The 21,556-nt window shown below is 41.0% G+C and overlaps 1 protein-coding gene across 6 annotated transcripts in view; it reads right to left on the bottom strand.

Moving 5' to 3' along the window:
• The window catches only part of gab1 (GRB2-associated binding protein 1), a 50,389-nt gene that overhangs the window by 6,559 nt on the left and 22,274 nt on the right, over positions 1-21,556 (bottom strand). For 4 of the 6 annotated variants that reach the window (XM_041035765.1, XM_041035768.1, XM_041035771.1 and 1 more), the window contains 9 exons: positions 10,982-11,110; positions 10,365-10,530; positions 7,423-7,494; positions 7,207-7,345; positions 6,939-7,031; positions 5,796-6,481; positions 3,672-3,766; positions 2,730-3,030; positions 137-229 (listed from right to left, as the gene is read on the bottom strand). In XM_041035765.1, coding sequence (XP_040891699.1) covers positions 137-229; positions 2,730-3,030; positions 3,672-3,766; positions 5,796-6,481; positions 6,939-7,031; positions 7,207-7,345; positions 7,423-7,494; positions 10,365-10,530; positions 10,982-11,110 — 1,774 coding nt within the window. The remainder of the gene's footprint in view (positions 1-136; positions 230-2,729; positions 3,031-3,671; positions 3,767-5,795; positions 6,482-6,938; positions 7,032-7,206; positions 7,346-7,422; positions 7,495-10,364; positions 10,531-10,981; positions 11,111-21,556) is intronic. The other 2 variants (XM_041035766.1, XM_041035769.1) reach the window with 2 other exon arrangements.

Below are 21,556 nucleotides of genomic sequence, written 5' to 3'. Positions count from 1 at the left end.
CAGGCCTGAGAAACAAGACAAAGCCCTCGGTACACTACTTACAACATGCAAAGAGTCGAGATGAAGTAGAATTTGGACAGGTCAAAGAATGGAAAGTTTTCAGACACACAAAGGTAGTTCAGTGTGGAGTACCTACCCTTGCGTCGTCCCCTTGGGAATTCACCTACGGTTTGAGAGTCGGTTCGCTCTAAACCGACACCTTTTGCTCTTATTATTTTAGGACTCTGACCTGATTGGTGAAAGAAGACTTTGCTTATTATAAAATTTTTGGTGATCACAACAGTTGAGCCCTACTGTAAGAACTGGTCTGCCATGCAAAGCAAAAGATGAGACTTTGCTGAAAAACAAAACTACACCCTCACGTACACCCAATCACCTTTTTGTGCGGCACAGTTATCAAGAGGATGATTGTCATGACAACAGCAGACCCATACTGCCCAACATGCACCTCACTCCATGCACCACGGCTTCCCACACAAAGACTGACATCACAGCTGTGCATGCACGATGAGCAGTGTATAAGCACTGAGAGTACACTGAGAAATCATGTCATGTTGAGAAGAGCACAAACAAATCTGTAGAACACAATAACTCACTGGTGAGGCACATAGCTCTTTTTACATTAACACACTGATCACAACATTTGTCTGCAGTGCTGAAAGAAGCCTAAATGTGGCACAATCTCAAACTCAGAAAATTAATGTAAGTGGATTCGCAAACAGTGTTAACAAAATGAAAGCTGTTAACTGCCCTTGACCACAGATGTCAAAGCATTCAGAGCATACGGCAGAGATGAGCAGAGAAAGAAGTGCACAAAAGATGAATATAGTTAGCGGTGAGCAGAATTAGACCAGATGAATTTTTGCATGGCTCATGGTGAATAAAGAAATGAACAATATCTAAGGAGAAATCAAAACGTGATACTCTGCTTATATCTAAAATGTATTCATCCATACTCTCAGCTTTAAACATAAGGTATAAGAACAAATACCTCATATCAATGCTTCTGAATAGAGATGTTACTCATTAATGTTCACTTATCTTCAGTTTCAGTCCGATTACCATAATATTCAAGGACGTCAAACTGCAGATGCAAGCAGATCCACGTACCCAAGCAAACTACATTTTGTGCCAAGGTAATGGGATAGAGGGCTGAAACTAAGCTAAAGCAATATAATATAGCACCTTTCAAATAATCAATTACAAAGGGCTTTAGATAATATAAAAACACATCGATGTGACGCCATCAAAAGACAGAGAGTGTCTGCAGATGTCTCAACACTGACCAAAAATGGCTATTCTGGATGTGCAACACCTCTGTCTCTTAGTTCTCATGATAAAACCAAAACAAATATTGTCAAGACAGTCACATAAGATGCTGTGGTGAACAGTGTCAGACAAGAATTTAAAGTGAACAAAGAAAATGGTAAATGAAGAACATATGAATGAGACAAGACCCAAACTATAAACAGTATTCTTTCCTCTCATACCTTTTTCAAATTGATGAAACAAACTTCTATTTTGCATCCAGTGGATTAAGAGCTATAGTCCTGAATCTGAAATTCAGACATATCTCTGCCATATACTGTACCAATACTTATATTTTTTTAAAGAATGATTTTTTTTTAAAATGCAGGGAGATTGGGCATACATAATAGTGCTACACTTGAATTTATAAATTTTGTAATAAAGGTCTAACAGGCCTTCTACTAGGAACGATTTAACATACAAAATGTAAGAGTTATAATTGCTCTAATTCAAAGGTCCCCTGTACCGAAATAATCATGACTGTGAAAGTACATGAAAGCACTGAAATTGGTTGGCCTGTAGTAGAGCAGTCAGATGATTTGGAGAATAAAAATCTTTTTATAACGTTTAATCATGATAGTCCAGTGATGATGCCTGCCAAATTTGGAGTTGACTGACTCAGAGGTCACAGAAAAAAAGGCCACATGCATGGGAGGATTCCCTACTGGGAAATGTTAGACTCCATAACATGTCCTATTTTCCTCAGTAACAATAACAGCCCTGGCTTTTGGTTTGCCTATGTGATGACTCCTTGTCTCCTTGTCATTCTTCAACTCTCTTTCTCTCGTTGCCCATTGCTCTGCCTTTCAATCTGCCCAGATTGTAATTCCCTTTGCTATTAGGTCTTTCATCAAAGAGCTCCATTCAGATGAAGGGAACAAAGGGGATGGAGGTGACCACTCCGGGCTTCGGTCACTACATGGCACAGGGACCAGCCCCCTCCAAAATGGTGTACAGAGCCTCTTGAGCTCAGGACAAAAGTTCCTTTGACAAGAAGCTAACTGTGTTGGATGCAAAAAGGCGCTAAACTAATTCACCAAGAGGTAAAATAAGCTGGTTAAGGACAGGCACAGAGGAAGATGGTGGTATTTAATACACCAGACAAACCAAGAGAGACAAAATGAGACAAAACAGTTTTCCACATTAATAACGGCAACTAAAGCGTGATAAAGAATGACACTTCTTTGAGAATGTTTGGAAATGATGGCTTTATGACCATGAGCCAGCACTGAGAGAATAGCAGCTTGGAGACACAGCATGGACAGTTGTTGCATTAGTGAATACTTGGCATAATGAAGCAAGTTAAGTGCAAGAATGGACTTCAGCACGCGTCAAACCTGCAGCACCAATGCAATAAATCTACAGAATATTTACGAACCAAGTCACCGCTGCACATGCATGCACACCTATTATCCACTCACCTTTGCGATCAGGCTTGAGATTTCGGTCCACAGGTGGGGGCTGGCAGTCACTAAGCATTGGCCTGCGAGGAGGGGTCTTGGGACTTGAGCGGAATCCCATGTGGGCGGGCGGGGGGACCTGCTTTCCCAAAGAGGAGAACTCCATGGTGCTTGGAGTCATGGGCACGTAGTTGGGTTCGTGCATTGGCTCTGGCAAACTGCCTGAGTGATGATGTGACGGGGAGTTAGTGCTCATGGGCACGTAGTTCTGGTCTACCTCCTCTGTGGACTGGCTACCCACTGGCATCATTCCTTTGTTTTTCTGATGGCGACAAGGCATACATGCACGTTCACAAACAAAAAAAGAATTTGTCTTTGTCAAGTAGTGTACCTGATATGTCCATCATCCTGTACATTTCTACTATCCACAATAAAGTAAACTGATGTCATTTCATGTTGCCATTGTAGCCTGGAGGCTAATGTGGCCAGTACATGGTTTCGTTGGACTCGTCTCTATCACGCAAGACTGTAGCCACTGATTTGATTGCATGTAATATTGTGCACAAACGTTAGCGTGGTAACATTTATTACAATGCTGTTTTATTCCCTGGAGAGTGAGGAAGATTGACCACACAATAACTTTAATATTTTAGGCTTCCCTTGCCTGCACTGGAATGCTTTTTCCTTCTTTGCTCCATAACACTACTCAGTGTCATGGAGAAAGGACAGGAATGCAACCTTTAGAAGGGAGTACAGGGTATTGCACAAAAGTCTTTGCTGTACACAGAAAAAAGTCATTTTCGCAGTCAATAGTGGGCGCATTTGAAAATGTTTCATCTCTATCATAAAAGACTGATATTCAAGATTGTCAAAGCATCCACAATCTCAACATCAAAGTTTCCCTCTGAGGCGACAGCCACTTTTTAAATCAGGGATCAACAGTATTATGAGCTTATCACTTACAAAGTAGCTATTGAAGCTTTCATTGAAGTCAAAGGAGCAGCTTTTGTCAGAGGGGAATGATCTAGGAATGTCATAGCAGTCCTGGGATCCAAAATCTGCAAAAAATAAATAAATAAATAAATTTTTAAAATGCATCAAATTACCACATATACATATAATTTCAATATACAATGCAAGTTAATGGAATAAATAGCAGTGGTAATCGTTGTTTGGCATGTCATTATTTTTTCTAGAACACAGCATGTGATATTATATTAGACGTACCATACCAGAGCTAAATGCCATAACATAATCCTAATAATATACACAATAGAGGGCCAATTAAAATATGTGATTTCATGACTCTGCAAAGATTAATTTATTTAGTGGGATAGAGCTCTCCAATAATGTACCTCTACTGTGAGGTACACTATTATTGTTTTTTGCATTCTCATTACGCACTGAGTCGCTAATGCATTTCACTTACAGCCACAAGAACCACAGCAGTGCTCAGAAGAGCTTGTACGGCAAATGAGAATGAGAGTGTCAGCGGAGGGAGACTAAGTGGGGTAAGACCATGACGGGGGAATAATTGCAGTGAGACATGTCATTTTGGCGAAATACTGAAACTGCATCCAAACAAATCAATATTAATATGTTTCAAATGGCTCAGATGAAATCCCACGCTTATTACAGTGCAAATAATTCATGTATGCTGGATTATTTTCGTTCAGTGGTTCATTACAGCGTATTTTGATTTAGGCTCCCCTTGCACCTCTGGACAGCCTGCTCTGTTCATCAGTCATCAAGACACAGAGCAGAAATTACAATCCTTCAAGCCAGTGTCATGGTCAGAGAAATATGCACCACAGCCCCTGAAGCTCAATTCAGTGTGAAATTTTACAACACATAATCAGAGGAACCTGGAATAGTCACTTTCTGTGCAATGACTGCTAGTTTGACAGCTTTAATAATAACTACTGAGTTTCACCAAAGACTTAAGACTCATGGTTTTTGTGAACAATTATCTTGCTGTTAATACTTCTGTAATGACATTTGTCACCACAAGAGGGAGGAGTAAGTGGAAGGCTATACTATGTTGTGTCTGTCTTTACACCAGATGTTTCTCTCTTCTTGTGACAAAGGTGTGTTCAACTAATTTTAAGCCTTTTTAACTAAAAGTGTCTTACATTGGTTTAGGATTTGTACCATTAAGGTGAACTTTTATTATTATAACTACTTCATTTTCTAATTATAACATTATAATTAAAAGGCATCTCTTGTCCATTCCGAAGATTCTCTCAAGCTCTGGTTTGTCAGATTTTAGTAGAATCCTCTGATTAGATACACAGTGAAAGTGATGATGGTGCACAGAAACTGTTGTGATGTGATATTTGAACTTGTGAATTCCCACTTCAAAGGATAATACAAAATGTAATACATCACACAAATGTGTCTTGTATTGTCAGAATTTTCAACATGTGTAGAGGACAGGACCAATGTTACCAAGGTTATACTGATGGTATAGTACTGTATATGCACAAGATAGGTACCACTGATAATTATCCAAAGATATCTGTGGTAAGTGAGGACATTTGAAGATGATTATTAATGTACCTTGCTTGCTTTTAAATGTTAGAACTGCATATTGGAGCTATATATGAATTGCTGCACCAACCACTGCTAAATTCCTTTATCGTCAAGACCCTGAAGGCATCTGCAGAAAACTGCTCTGTGTTCAGGTCTGATAAACTTTTGACAGTCTGAATGGATTGTGAACAGAAGAGTAAAGGCGAAAACAGGGATTGCAGCCGGAAGAAAACATGCCAAAAGCTCCAGTGATGTCTCTCATCATCCATCAAAAGAAAGTGAAAAGGGTACTAAATGCCGACATAAAAGCTGTGCAAAAGCCACATAAGGCCCTTTATAATGTGTCGAGTTGATGAAAAATATCACTGCACATAAAGGTCAAAATTTTATGGAGGAAAGTAGCTTTGTGAATGTGTATGTCCCATTAAACACTATATTTAGATTTTTATATTTCAGGGTCACAAAGCATATTTTCTTATTTCATTCATTTTCCAGTGCACAGGAAATCTCTACTCCAAGAGCAAAAGAAAAACAAAAAACCCTCGCGACACAAACCTTTGCGGAGGCGCGAACAGTCCACAGTTCCAATAGTGTTGCTGCGTAATGCCTTATTCCCAGCACTAGTAGGCACACAGTAGTTCCCATCCGTCTCTGAGGCTGAGCGGGGCACACAATAAGTGTCCGTCGGTGAGCGCTCAGCAGGGGGTGGAGGGGGTCCTGAGGTGGAACTGAGCGAAGGCTTGGGTGGTCTGGGAGGGGGGACTACATCTCCCCCGCCCTCTGAGCCTCCTACCCCTGCAGACGACGACACAGTGCGGGGCACCTGGTAGGTACAGTTTGCACCAGGTGTAGGTGGAATATCATAACTGATGGAAAGGTTGCGCATCTGTGTCTCCATTGAGGGCTTCCGCGACGGTGTGTTGAAGACATAAAGCTCAGAGGCATCCCCACTGTCTGGATGGGCGGAAGGGGACGAGGCTGACTTGGGGAGCAGAACGGTGTCCTGTGAGTAGCTGCGAGGGAGGTGGTAAAGGCCGCTATCAGTGGAGAGCGAGGCACCACGTGGTGGAGGCGAGTCGTAGATGGAAGAGGCAGAGGCAGGGGGTGGGTGCTGTGGGAAGAAGCCGTTGTGCGAGGTGTGTTTAGCTGATGAGGTGGAGGATGTGGGCGTCCGGTGAGAGGGGAGGTTGTCATTCAGGTCTGTCTCTGAAGAGGTAGACTTGGAACACTCAGCATGGGCTCTGAGAAGAGAACACATATATACACCAGAGAATTAAACATCCACAGAAAAAAACTGTTTATTTAGAGAAGTTAAGAGATCATGGTAAAACTCCACAGCACTGTTTGCAAGCCATCGTTAGTAGCCTAAAGTTACATTCAGGCACCTCTTATCACTAATCTTTGGCACTTCTTGCCATATAAGCATCTCTTTTTGGGTAAAGTGGACAAGTGCGGTAGTCAATAGCTGTTGTGTAATTTCTAAACATGAAGGCAATGACAAAAATCAATATAATGTTAGTTAAAGTACAACTCAGTCAGTTTTGATCTAGACAGAGACCTAGTTAAGCTACACTTATCTACAGTGGAGTGTGTGAACTGTTTGCGTGTCCCTGTTGGTCTGTCTTGTTTTCTTTTTTTATATACACGTGTAGCACTCCACACAAGCAGGCAGTTCCAGCTGGATGGCTGGCCACTCACAGACTAGCCTGTGGAGGAAGAGTCTTGCTCTCACACTCCTCCAGGAGCAAATACTCCTGGTCTCCCTCCAATGGAGAGTGAAGCTGCACTGAGCTACACACAGCACAGACATGGACAAGAGTGGCAGTAGAGATGAAATGTACAAAAAGAATAAATGGGCTGAAAAGATGTACAGAGAGAAGTTTAGGTCACAGTATAGCACTCCAACACAGTGAATATATAGACTAATACATACACCAATAGTATAAACTGAAACAATCAAACTCACCTGTTGGGTTCAGGCTTTTTACTCTCACAGTTGGACAGCCACAGGTAATCCTGAGGCTCCTCTGAACTAGACTGAGAGTCCAGATGTCGCACACTGACTGGTTGGTATGGAGGAGGCACGCCGGACAGCACTCCTGCTGCTGGACAAACAATATTATATTATATTATATATTACATTATTATATATATATATATATAATAATATTATATATATTACCCAGTGTTGGATGTGGGGGGGTATCCACTACCAGGCCTCCGATGGCTGACTGGTGAGCAGCTTTTGCTGCCTCTGTGGGGAGAGAAACAAGAAGGCTAGGATTAACTCCTCTCAACACCGTTTATGTTTATGTGTTATCTTCTTTTGTATACCAAGCCATGTGTGCCTCAAAACACTAAAGGTCAAATAAAGCACCGGGTTTCCCACAGATGACTATAGAGGAGGTGGGTTACCGCCTCTGAATTGATGACCTCCTCCACTAACAACAGAATAAACTAACTACACTGTGACTTACAGGGGAAAAAACTCAGAAGTGCCATTTCATACAACAAATGCCATATAATGAATGAGTGGGGTTATTGTTTAGACTGTAAGCTAGTGAGTAAAAAATGAGATACCATCATGATCTGTCAGACTCGGCTCAGCAGATGTCATTGAATGACTGATCAGGCTTACACACTGTACAGTGGCTTTGTAGTAATGAATCAGGGCAGCACAAAGCACACATTTGATTATCATCAGCCACATATTCACTCTATGTAAAGTTGAAGTTTGATTTTCACCAGCTGGACGTGTATAATCTGTATGGAAACCATCAGTTCCTTGTTTGTTTCAGCTGGACTTCGACTGCATGTATTTCATTAAATCCAGGGGACTGATTTTACTGGACCAATTTCTTGTTTGGACTTCTTACATTGGATTTACTACCTTTGTACTGAGCCTATTATAATCCTGATGTTGGACTATAACCACATTATTAAATTTTTGCATTTGTGTGCCTCCTTCTGAATCCCCAGTCCTAACAGGTCAGGATCTGCTACTTCAGTGGACCTGTAGAGCCCATAGAGACAGTGCAGGTGATATTGGTGACTGATGATATTAGGCAGAAAGTAAACAGTAAGCTGTGTTTGCTAATGTCAGCTCTGGCAGAGTAAACTTAGACCCAAGCTGTTTCCTAGCAACCCAATTCCAATGTAATGGTCTATAGTCACCAACGGCATTTTGACTGACACTACATCAACTTTACATCTCTATAATGTCCGAACTTGAGGGGCTGGTGTGCGTAGGCTCACTCTTATGAAAGAACTACTCGAGGACACACCTCAGACAGCTCCCTATACTCTTATTAAAGTCAACCCCAAATCAAAGCTGTTAGCCTGCAGCTAAGACACAGGGTCCCCCTTCTCAACTGATCCAAGCCACAACAACTTATAACCTCACTTGGGCTGATTTCCCAAGAGAAATAATACCTTTCAAATATCGTATACAGTCCAGCTTGAGGTGACGACTGTGACATTTGTGATAATATTCCCTAAATGACACTGGCACTCAGAGCTGGTATCAGGCTTAATCTCACTGTGGTCATTGCTGTGAATTTACACCAAAAAAAACCCATCATGAGCAAGTATTTTCATTATTCTTTTCACGTCCAACACACACACACACACACTCATGGAACTCACTTAAAAGCTTCACTTATTCATAAACAGTCTGAATGCTGTGTTTACCTCCAGAATCCCACACACACTTTCTCAGACAGCATTTCCTCAAGGTCTCTGCTTTGTCACAGTTTTCAAATATCAGAGTCCTTTTCAAACCCTTCTGCTCGAAATACATCTATGCTTTCATTCCACACCTTTCTACTTTTTTCTCCTTTTTCACAGTTCTCCTCCCACTCTCTTCAGTAACTGCCATGGTTTTATCAAATGCAAGGTCCCCTCTTTCTCTTCTTTTAAAAGTCAATTTCTCTCTTTGCATGCATCATTTGCTCTTCTCTCCTCTGCTATCTTCTTCCCTTTTTCATATTTGTTGGTTGAAGGTTTAAGTGCTGATTCAAATAGGAAAAAGGGAAAATCCCCTCCGCTCATACTCATCATTCCCTCCTACACTTTCTCTCAGAGCCATCGCCCCCCATGTCTTCTCTTCTAATATCTGCCCAGCCATGAAGCACTCTAGCGTGGCCACGCACAACAGAAGAGTAGGAGTTGGGTCTCATGCAGAGAAGTGTAAGCGGTCGCAAAAGGGAGAGCCAAGGACATTCTTTTGTAAGACGAACTATGAGGAGGCTATCTGCAAAGGTATTTGTCTTTAGATCTAGTTTCTCCTTGAAAAGTCTTATCTTTTTTTCACATCAGGGTTTTAACAGCTAGTTTCAATAACTGTGCAGCAGAAGTGCCATGAATGTTGTTATCAGGGTTGCCCTGCAACACTAGCTATGTACCTGAGGTGGAGGCATAGTCACAATACTGTGAAGAGGACAGCCTTGGAGGAGAATAATTAGTGCCTCAGCTGCCAGGTTTAAAAAGTACATTCTTCACCTAAAAGAATCTTAGTGGTGTGATATGCCAGACAGTGAATTAGCGCAACTTATTTTTGCCAATTCTCATCACCCTAAAATGCTTACACGTTTACATGAGGAGAGGAAGAAACAAGAGAGGACCAAAACTGAGATGCAAATAGCCCGGCTTGCAATTAGGCTCAAAGACAGAGAGACAGAGTGGGAAACAAGAGTATGCAAACGAGAGAGAATGAGAACCAGATAAGAGGGTAAGAACCAAAGAGAGGCAGTGAGACCGACAGGCACACAATGCTTTGATTATCCAGTACTGGGAACAAGAGTAACGTGAGCTTCAACACAACACATGGATCAACACATGGATCATTAGACCTTGGCTGAGAACTAGGCGGAGAAAGAGGCAGATATTTGAGAGGCACAACAGTCAAAAGAGAGAGAGAGAGAGAGACCAATCAGACGTACAGTAGTTAGCCTATCATCTAATATTATATTGTTCAATTCTAGCAATATATTTGCCTACTGGTGGTGATGGGATATAACCCGATTTAATGCTGCAGCACAGGAACTCAGCTTTTCCTGTATTTATGTACATACATTACAGAGGGTGTTTAATGGAGGGGACTAACTATCTAAGGTCTATCCTTACCATCATCGGTGGGGTTAAAACCACAGATATCGCAGATAGAGCGAACCCACTTATTCATCTCTTCCTCTGTGTCAGCAACCAGGTAGAAGACACGATCAATGGTCTTAATGTCGAATATGAAGCTGTGCTCCAAGTCCTTCTTGTTGAAAGTCAGCCCAGCGTCCACCTGAGGGATCAAGCAACAGTGCTTAGCTTGATATGGCATCAGTCAAGAAAAAATGGATGACGGAATATTTACAGGTAGACAATGAAAAACCTCCTGAGTGTAAAAGTTGCACCTCAAAAACCTCCAAGTATTTTAAAATGTAGCTTTAGTTCGTGCTCCTTTGAATTGATGATTACATTCAAGCTACCTTTTTTTCCTGACCAAAATAAATTAAGAATTTTCCAAAATATCCTCAGCCTAGCAGGGTTTTTCAAATGGGAGGAAAATAGTGGCTTAAATCTTTGATTTGAGAGTCATAATCAATGCAAATGCCCCAAATGTAAAACTGTGATTTTAAAGGGTCTCAAACTGAGGCTACCTACAACTGGACGCTCTTAAGAATTAATTATATATGTAGAAATGTGGAACTGGGCTCTTAAATTTTCAGGATGGTAGTAATGAAGAACCATACCTGCTCACACAAGTTGAGATCAATCACGCGGATGGGCTTCTTGGCATGGTCATTCTTGTAGTACTCCAACACGTCTGGGTCGCCTGACAGACGGCCACTGCGAAGAACAAACCACCGCTTCTTCCATGCCTGCAGGGTGAGCACAGAAATGAGGCCAAAGGTTATATGTGTGTTCTCACAATGACTGCTCCATTCCCAACTGACCACAGGCTGGCCAAATGCTTTATTTTTCCAGTTTAGCCAATGTGTCCTAGCATAGCTTGCGTCTCTGTGTGCATTCTCCACCAGCTGCACTGCCTTCACTGAAGAATACTGAGAGCCAGAGGGAAGAGGCCCGCAACCAGAAATATGCGTCTGGGATAACCAGAACAAAAGCCACATAGTTTGGTCTAGCACCCTGATTGGGGTGAATAACCAAATCTATAAGGAGAAACAGGCAATTAGGCCTTTCATTTCAAATGGGATTTGCTGTCTGCCAGAACAAGGCACCGCAAAGCAGACAGAAGAGTATAAAATCAGACACAAAGGACAGAAAAAAAGCGACATGGGCAGATAAAATTTATTACTTTCACTCAGTGTACATAAATAAAGGTCAGTTTAGTAATGAAATCCTTATCCAACAGTACATTAAGTACACTGATGAGAAAGAAAGTCCCCCTTTCCCTTCTTATCTGGGATCATTTAATAAATGGCCACACTAAAGAAACATGATAAAAATGCCCCCGTTCCACTATAATTCAAAACAGTTTCAAAACTCGTTTATATATCATGCACTGTTGTCACATCACAGGCTGTTGTTTAAAACATAAAGGTCAGTAAGAGTGAAAGGCCTCTCCAGGCCTTCAAAATAAATACAAAGCTAGAAGCTGATCAATTTTGACACTACACTGACACTGTACCCCTGCTTGTAAATTGTGTTTTCATCATCATGATGTTTGTGCTTTTATTTACAGAACACATCCAACAGTGATTCATTTAAATACAGACTCAAGGAGGTCACGAACTCCTGATTTTGCTGACTCATGGAAGTTCAGGCACAACATTTTCTTTAGGGCTAAAATTAATCTCTCCACAGAATACAAGAAAGACTTGTCTGAGTGGTCACTGGATTTTATCATAAGATAAGGGCTTTATCCAAAAATGCTTCATTTCCTTCTACTGCCTAAGAGAGGGAATCTATGTACGGACACGTTGTACAAGTTTCACCAACCATATACTGAAGCACTAAAAAACCTGAGCACCAAAATGAGATGATCAACTGAATACCAGAAACGTTTCCAGTTCTGTTTGAAATGTTGAGTTTGAAATGATAGATGAGACCAAGTGGACAAACAAACCACCACAGGGATCAGACAGATCAGGAAGCATACCAACACAGTGTGAGGAATGCAAACTAAAGCTTTGTTGTTGTTGTTTTGGGCTAAGAGTTTGACCGTATTAACAATGCTGCGGGCTTGGGTTTTTTCATCCCTTAGCTGTTTTTCCATCCACAGGGTGTCCTTTGTGAGTGGGCCAAGCCCCGGACTCAGACAGCATGAAGAGCATCAGACCCTTCCCTCCAAAAACAGGATGAAGAAACAAGCAGCCCTGCAAAGCCCCTGGATTTTATTTTAAAGTGCAGGCACACAGACATATAGAAAGCACATGGACAAAACACTAGAACATTCAATAACACAAATAGTTTCAGACAAAAAGAATCAAAGCACCATTAACATCCCACACAGACATATTGCAGACACACATGCAGCACATGTTTCGCACACTGTAGTTCAAAAGGCCTGTATTACATAATCGCAAACACGCCCACATAGTCCAAATGAGGCTTAAACCTATTAAACCTACATCCTTTGAGGCAGGCCGACTTAAATACCAAATTTAACCGTAAAAGCTGAAGTGAATGTGCAAAGACAACACTGATGTGTCTATGTTGTGCTGGCTGGATAAAAACGGTGGGTGTGGAGAGGGAACCTCTCTTTCTGGCACATGACAAAGCAATCGGGGGTCAAGTTACCCTGTGGGGAACAGAAGGACCAAGATCTTAGGTTACAGCATGGCCAGGCCCGCCCAGGGTGAGAGTGTTGACACCTGGGTGAGTTGTATAGGCTCAAGACAGAGGCAAGCGAGACCTGTTTAACAAAACTTCTTAACAATCATGAAGTAGAGTTCCTTAGAAAATTCATGAGAAAACAACAAGTCACTTACAGTTAAAGGAAGAGAGTGGGCACTTCCAAAAAACTTTTTATAGCTGCTGAATCAAAAACTCAAACTGAAGACAGAGAGCCAGTAAAAGAACCACACACTGTGAAGATAGTGGCCAATAAATTTAATATAGCAACGTTTTGATCTCACTGAATCTTTGTGAAGCTTCGTCAAGTAAACATGACATGAAGCAGACCAGGCAATGTATACAGTAATCACAAACACATTCATCACACAAGTAGCTGTGTGCACCTTCTGCACAATTAAAAATCAAACTGAACTTGACAACACTGATGACTTGAGATCACAAAAAATGGGAATCTACAAAGAGGCTACGATTGAAAGAATATTGTATGAAATATGCGCCTGTGCCCAATTTCTATAGATGTAATTTGCTCAGGATGCACCAACGGCTGTTGACTTTTGGGAGGAAAGTCGAAATATTAGCATCTTAAAATATGGAAACGAATAACACATATTAATCAAACTGTGAAAAATGTATTCCAACTTTAAAAACTCACAAATAATGATTAAAATCAACCATATGACTTTAACACCCTAAGGTGATACAGTGTTAAGGGTCAATCTCAGTTTAAAGCAATGCTTTATGATTCAAAGAGCCGCAGCCCTTAAGAGAATCTGTAGCATGGTTACACTACTAGTTCTAGGATGACAAGCTGTGTGGTAGCTGGAGCATCTCTCTACCATCTGTGGGCTTTCACACAGCTTTCCTCATGCACAATTATACACACTTGCTCTGTTTTCTACCACTGATTTGTACCACCCATTCAGCACCAGACACGTGCATAAAAAGAAGAACTTATATAATGATAAACAAATGAAAACAGTGCCTAAAGTAAGAAAAAATACAACACAATTCTCCACATTCCTGATAGCTAGGCCACATCACACCTACATGCACACATAACCTGAGAGTCACAACTACATTTATATGCACATACAGGATGCTAGGTAAGTGGGAGAAATCAGGTTAAGGCAAGGAAGTGGAGAACACATGTACCACATTTACCCTATTACAGTAAAATCCAGTAGTGGTCAGTAATCAGATTTCTCCCCTACCTCCTGCCATATTTTTGAACCAACATTGGCAGATTTAAGTGTATTAGTGGTCTGTACTGCAGCTTGAAGGGTTCTTTCTTCTGTTTGTTTGTAAGAGCATTTGGACTGGCAACACAGTGGGAGAACAGGCACTTGTAGTGAGACAGTTTTTTTTTTCCTAATGTGCAAACGGGTCTGAATTTAAAAATACAGTTCTACTGAGGAAAATACACTGTACAGGCTTTCAATTGAGTTATATAGACACATTTCTGTATTTGTAGTTGGACTTGGATTTACATATACTACTGGATACAAGGATGAATAGCCACAAGTAAAGATCTCACCTTTCATTCCTCTAAATTGCTGCCACAGCAATAATTTTATTGTGAAAAATCAGGCATGCATACACACGCTTGTGAAAGCCCCGGTTAAGCAGCTAAGAAATCATGTTGTTCTAGCAGAAATCTTTTCTCTTGACCAGATTAGGAAAACTAGGTTACTTGTTTACATGGCCTTACAAGACCCAGCATCACTGAGAATGAATGGGCTGAAAGAAACACAAAATACACCAATGACCACCAGACCGGTCTTATTTTACTACTCATAAAAACCTTTCACAACTGAATAATTTCACTTGTGATTTAATTGCCATAGCAATTCCACATATTGTTGTTTTTAAGTGCATGCAAACACAAGTAATCGACATGACAGAACCCAAAGCACACCAGAGTACTTTGAACCCAACACTACAAACACACATTGGAATAGCACGACCAAATGATCTTTGCCAAGCACTGTTGTTGTCCGCCATTACATACCTCCTGCCAAGGCTCATGAAGAACATGATGAGGCCTCTAGTCCTGCTTTCACTCTTGTACATTCCATTGTAGCCAGTGTTGTACTGAATTAAGGGCCAAATCCCAAATAGCTGAAGCCTGATAGAAGTACTTAATAACTGCAGGATACATCTGCATCCATTCCAGTCTTCTCTAAACCTCTCAGTTCACTCAAAAATCACAGCCCACTTCAGCTTGTAGGAGTCTAGTGTTTCCCTGCATCGGGGTTGGGAATGGGACGGCATGGGACGATACTGGACTGGGATGGGGAGGGCTCCCCTGGCATGGCAGCTGTCCCCGCCAGCCCTTTTCTATCCCCCTCCCCCTTTTCTCCAAGCATCCTCATGTCTTCTGATAGGGTGAGACACAAGAAGACACCCGCTTTTCGCCCACCCAGGTCCTACAGCCTATGGGGGCTGGACAGAGACAGCATTGAGGGTCTGACTAAGATGGTGATAGGGGAAGGGGAGGGTGGGAGGGAGGGGAGAAGATGCCAACTGAGTAGAGTCACGCTGCCGTCAGAGTCCTCCTGAAACAACATCACTGGAGCATGACTGTGGCAAAGGTGAGGAAGAGAAGCAGGTAAAGTGTGTAAAGAGGGTTAAAACAGGCAAGAGTGACAGTTTGATGTGTTTCCAGAAAGAGGATAATGGAGAATAAGAAAGACAGAGATGAGTGATTAGCTGCATTCTCAAGCACGAGGTGGAGAAACTATTATGACATGCAGTACAATGTAATGCAACCCACTATAAAAGATGTACAAACACTACCTCTGTGAAGCTTTTTTTTTTTTTTTTAATGAAAGCTTGGTCAGACACTGACTGGCATCAATAAAGACATTCTCCCCAAAGTCAAATCTTATCTATTACAGCTCATTTGCTTTTGCTTGTGTGACATTAATAAGCCGTAGCATTCCCATAGCAGACACTGGAAAAGTTCTTCTTGGTACCATGCCATGCAAAAGAAAAACATACTAGGGGATGCAAAGATATGAATGAGACAACATGGCACCTCTTTGCGTTGATTAAAAAGATGGCAAGACTCCCAAATGCAGTGAGGTTTGAGCAAACATACAGTGGAAATGTGCTTTATATTTTAGCCCGTAGCTGCTAAAAAAAAAAGCCTGTGTGGACACATCAGTCTCCTACTACAGAAATCAGTCTAATTCATTAGTTAAAATATATGAAACTAGTTGCTAGTATACCATCCTGCCCACACCACTCAAGCTCCACCAACTCCAGTTTTATTGTGCTTAAAAGGCTAATTGTGCTTCATGGTTTAGATAGCTTAATGCAGCCTAAAAAGCCTTTAAGTGCTCTAATTGCTAATGCGAATGTACTGTCATCAAAGGCTGTTAAACTGCATACTTAAACTAATCCTCTATATCTCTAATGGTAAATGATACTGAGACAGGCTGGGGTTTCTGAATTTCCGCAGTAGCAGTTGGGACATTACACGAGACTGTCTCTTCAGGACACAGACCAGTGTGCTGTTTCTATGACACTGGTGCCCTCAAGGTTATTTGAGACACCAAAGTTATTTGTGTTTCAACTGCTTCATGTGTGCCAGTCTGTGTTAATGCAGGCACAACATGTGCCCACTTTGCACATTAAGGGCAATGGACCAAAGACGACTGCAGGGCAGTTAGAAGGACACTACATAGATTGCTAACACTTTATCTTGAGGGTTGAACTCTAAGACGTAGTCTTACTATGAAATAGTAAAGGTTAAAATTTCAAATTTACTGCATAAGCAAGTTTACACTCGACCCTTGATAAACTGTAACTTCACCAGTTGTAACTTAACTTGTAGCTGAACAATGTGGAGAGTCTCTTACATTTTTAGTCCTGAAAAACACAGACAACCAGATAAACATGGCTAAATGAAGTGCACAGCAAATATCCTGCATCATAAGTCCAAAAACACAGCTATGTGTGTGTGTGTGTGTTACACCAAAACATTTTTACATCTGACACAATACCAACTATATTTACGTGTAGTGTATCTTTCCCACATGTCTCTAATATGAACACTGATGTATGATGTGCTACAATACCATGGTACAAAGCTAAAACTTTGGCTCTCTCAGGGAGGAGAGGCTGTGTGTGGCTGTCCTATTGTGCTGTCAGAATCACATTAGTGACTTGTCACAGAATAACATTGGTCACAGCCAATTAAAGAAAGAAGACAAAAAAAGAACAAAGAGGAACACAAACAAAGAAAGAAAGACAGACAAAGAACATCTCTGCACACTAACCATACAACACTTCTATTTGGCAAAACCTCAGTATCCACAATATTTATTTTGTCTGCATATTAAACACAATGCAGAGGGAAATGCTTATCTAGGCAAGGAATCAGCATCTCTTGAACACATAGTCATAACTGAAGTGGCACATTAGATGAGGACTCTCTGTGAGCCACTGTTGTGCATCAGTGCTGGTGCCTTTATTTTTGACATCACACTTAGATATGAGTTTTAAAACTCACTATAAGTTCTGAGTGCTTGACTTGCTGTCAGAGAAAGTAACGAGTGGAATAAGCAGCACAAGCTGCTCAAAATCAGTATACAACGGAAACAGCTGTGATCTGTTGGGTGTGAGCAGAAGAGATTACTTTCTGTGCTGAAGTCGGATTTAGAAATGATTTATTTAAATCAGCACAGTGGCAATGGTTTAACACATACAGTTTTGAAATGAAAAAAAAGGAGGGTGCACATTCCAATACCTTAGAGAATGTGAATCTAACTGATCTGATACCATTTGTGCTGGTGCATTATTCACCTCTACATACATTAAAGTGCTTTGAGATTATTAGCTGAGCTCTCTCCAGTTCACCCATTAGGTGTTAGCATTAGCTTAGCTAACAGACTCTGGATACATGGTTAGCACTTAGCAGCATGCGAGTGGCCGGGCCATCTGTCCTGTCTGAGTGGGCTGTGGGTAAATGACCTGCACCCCAGCTGCACTGACTCATCCTGACTAGGACAGCTTCTCTGTTTGTTCGTCAGAAAAACACAGTGAAAGGGACAGAGCGAGGGAGAGACGGGGCGCAAGAAGAGCACAGGGTGAAGTCGAGGCAGAAAAGGTCAAGATTTTTGGTGATAACAGAACAAATTCGTATGTGTTATCGTTTAATCTGCCAGAAATCTCCACCAGACAACATTTTATGGCCACGCAAAAAACAGACCACCTTTTACAGTGAGTAGATAAGACAGAGAAAAACCTGTCTTGTATTAGCTTTACAATCACACAGTGTGTCTCCCCCCAAGCAGGAAATTAAACACACAATAGATTCCACAGTGTCAGTATTGATCTGTGTACTATTCAGAGAGCTCTCATTAGAAGGAATAAGGACACCTCGAGTGAGGTGAGAAAAATGTAAATGAATCAGGTGCTGTAATCTTACTCAGCATTCATGTGGAAAAGCATATTTGGAATTCATTACTTACTGCTATATTAGAGAAAACGTTTATTTGATTTGATTTGCTGGTATAGCTTCAGTCCACAGTGTTAAACTGGTGTCTGGTGTTAGTGTTTAAGAACGTCGTGCACCTGAACAAGTAGTTTTTTTAAAGAGTCAATATCCAGAAAGGAAATGGAATTGTCTTTTAATTACAGATGAGTCAATGAAAGGTTGCACTAAAGCAACACCAAAACAGAAATTAAGGCCTAGAAATAAATTCACCACATCTCTCCCTTTGTGCTGTTAAATGCAGGCAGTCGTGTGTCATGCATAGACACACTGGTGGTTTCGGGGAAATGAAAATCAAGGAGTGAATTTCAGAGAATACATGTGACATTTTCAGTTATTTGGGCAAATACTTGAATATTAAATAAATGCGTCCGCTGACGCAGAAATGCAACAAAACTACAAAATATTTCCATGACACTTCAATCTGACACAAATGCAGTAAACAAATATGCAATCTGGTAGACCACAGTGCTTCCCTAAGCCTCACTATCAGGACCCTAAGACTGTGCTGAACAAAGGCTGTTCTAAGAGAGGAGTGTCAAGAGCGTCAGAGGTTTTGGCGCTCTTGGCCTTGGTGACGAGGTCTGCAGAAGGAGAAGGAGAGGAGGGACAAAAGCTCCTCTATGCTTACTGCCGCAACTTGTATAAATCAGTCTTTGTTAGCAAGACATGACTGGGATTCTTGCTAAACAGCTATTTTTACATCCTTGAGCACCAGAGAGGGCAGTTAACGTACAAGTGAGAGTGCATGGCCTTTGGCTAACTGAGGCTGTTCAGTGAACGTCATCAGCCCTCCGCCTGCTGGAAGGACAGGGGACTTCCATGAAAGATGTGCATGCCTGAGGTCCAGAATCCTGGGCAGTGGTTAATAGTCAGCCAATTCTAACAAGAGTCTCTGACTCCAAGGTAAACACTCTTGATTTGTTCTGCTGAGTTCACAGTCCTGCATGATGGAGTCTTGTTAGATAAATCCAATGCATGCTCGACCTGATGTGAACTGCCGACGATACAATGGGTGGGAATGGACAGAGTAAAGAACTGTCTGCCTAACAGCACCTTCATAAACTACGTGTCTCCATGTTTACCTGTGACTTGACTCTAATGTAGGCACATGCATTGGTCCTAAAGTTTTCACTGCAGCTCAAAACAAGAATAAAAACTTCTACACAGTTACTTGCTGTTATCAATAATTATCCATGCACTGATGTGATGAATAAACAGAAATTGCACTTCTATGACAGAAAAACTAAGAATGAACAAGTCCATTATATCAATAACCCTGCCAGATGATTTAGAAATACAGTATATTCAATAAAAAAAATTAACAAAGGATTCTATTAAAAATCTGTATTCCTTGAATTATTTCAACTAAGTCTTGAAATGCTAAGTTGAATAGGGTTAACATATGGTACGGACATCGGGGAGAATTTCAACATCTATATACTTAATTATCTCCAGTCGGTCCATTTAAGACATAATGCACTGTGTACTGACCTGATACATTTCAATAATCCTGTTCATACCCATTCATGGTTAAAGCAAACAAAACCACTGCAAAATAAATCCAAGTATTCAGTTTCACATCCTCGTAGCAGTGACTATTTAAAGGTACAACATTCTCATTTTTATAAAGTAAAGAAACTGTGTAACTGGACCCAGAGTAGAACAGGATTTGATATTGCAAGCTCCAAATAAGCTTTGGTGAACTAATGAGCATTCAAACAAGCATGCAATTTGCAGGTGAAACTTTTCCACTTGTCTTTCATGGCATAAACACTAACTGTTGTCACCAAGATTGAGAGAGTGCACCACAAAGCCCAACATGATAAAAAAAACAGAAGAGACAAGCTATTCAATATTTCCTCTAATGCAAACAGATTATCCATGATCATTATTTTGAGGTTCAGTGAAAAACAGTGAGTCTACCTTACAAGCTGTATATCCAGAGCTGTTCTGTCTTGAAGTGTTTCTGTTATTGATGGCGAGCAAGCGAGTGTGTTATTGTTGTTGTTATACTTATTTGCGCCTTCTGACGTTATCATGTGTCGCAGTGTGTGTGTGAGGGTCTGCAGTTTGCAGCCTCTCCCTCCTCTGACTTCCTGTTCTATGTAATCAGGTTGTCCCAGACCCTCTTAACTGCCACTGCTAAATCAGAGGGGGGTGGGACAAGGAGAAACTACAGAGTGTGTGTTAAGTTTACAAAAATGTAGTGGGACTGCACCCCAACATATTCAACTGATAACAGTGGAATTTGTTTACCAACAAAGTTATTCCTTTTTTTCAATCTGGCTTTTTTTGGGGGTTTTTTTTGTTTGTTTTTTTACATTTTTGCTTTTATTGCTCTCCGTTTTTATTCAATTAATTATTTTCCAGTTTTACTGCAAATATACACAAACACTGTGACAGTAGCTGACACAGCCTTCAGACTGAAGGGCAGAGAGCAATATGAGGGATAACGCAATTCTAACAAGTCCTGTTTAACAAAATTACACGGTATGAAACACTTACTTGGAAGGAAAAATTAAGGTAAATACTATTCGATTACCTGGACTGTACAGCTGCCTTTCTCTTCATTTGAAATGATTTCGAATGATCTATCGTTATATTATGTCCTGAAAAACATCCTGTTCCAACGGGAAAGACATCACATTAAGCAAGTAAAGACAGCATTTCATGAGGGCTTTAAAACCTGTCTCAGATCACCACTCAAGTTGGTTTTCCTAATGGACTCTGCCCTAGCCATGCAGTCCAGTCCTGTCCCCATTTAACAGCAATGAAATATTCATTTCTTCATTTACACTCTTAATCAAAGTTCTGTGTGAAGCTCATAATTATAGACAAATCACTTTCCTTGCATTTCTCTTTCTGGGGTTGCATCTGAAGGCTCCATCCTCTTCCCTGGATGTGAGCCTTCCTCTGCTTCCTGTGGAGACTTTATGATTCTGTTCCCATCTGCAGTCTCAATAAAAAGAGGTCAGAGATGCCAGAGCATGGACAGCTTCCTCTA

This window comes from Toxotes jaculatrix, chromosome 4, assembly GCF_017976425.1.
Source record: "Toxotes jaculatrix isolate fToxJac2 chromosome 4, fToxJac2.pri, whole genome shotgun sequence".
Classification (NCBI taxonomy): Eukaryota; Metazoa; Chordata; class Actinopteri; family Toxotidae; genus Toxotes; species Toxotes jaculatrix.
Note: the sequence above shows the minus strand (reverse complement) of the source record. Positions and strands in the feature narration are given on the sequence as shown.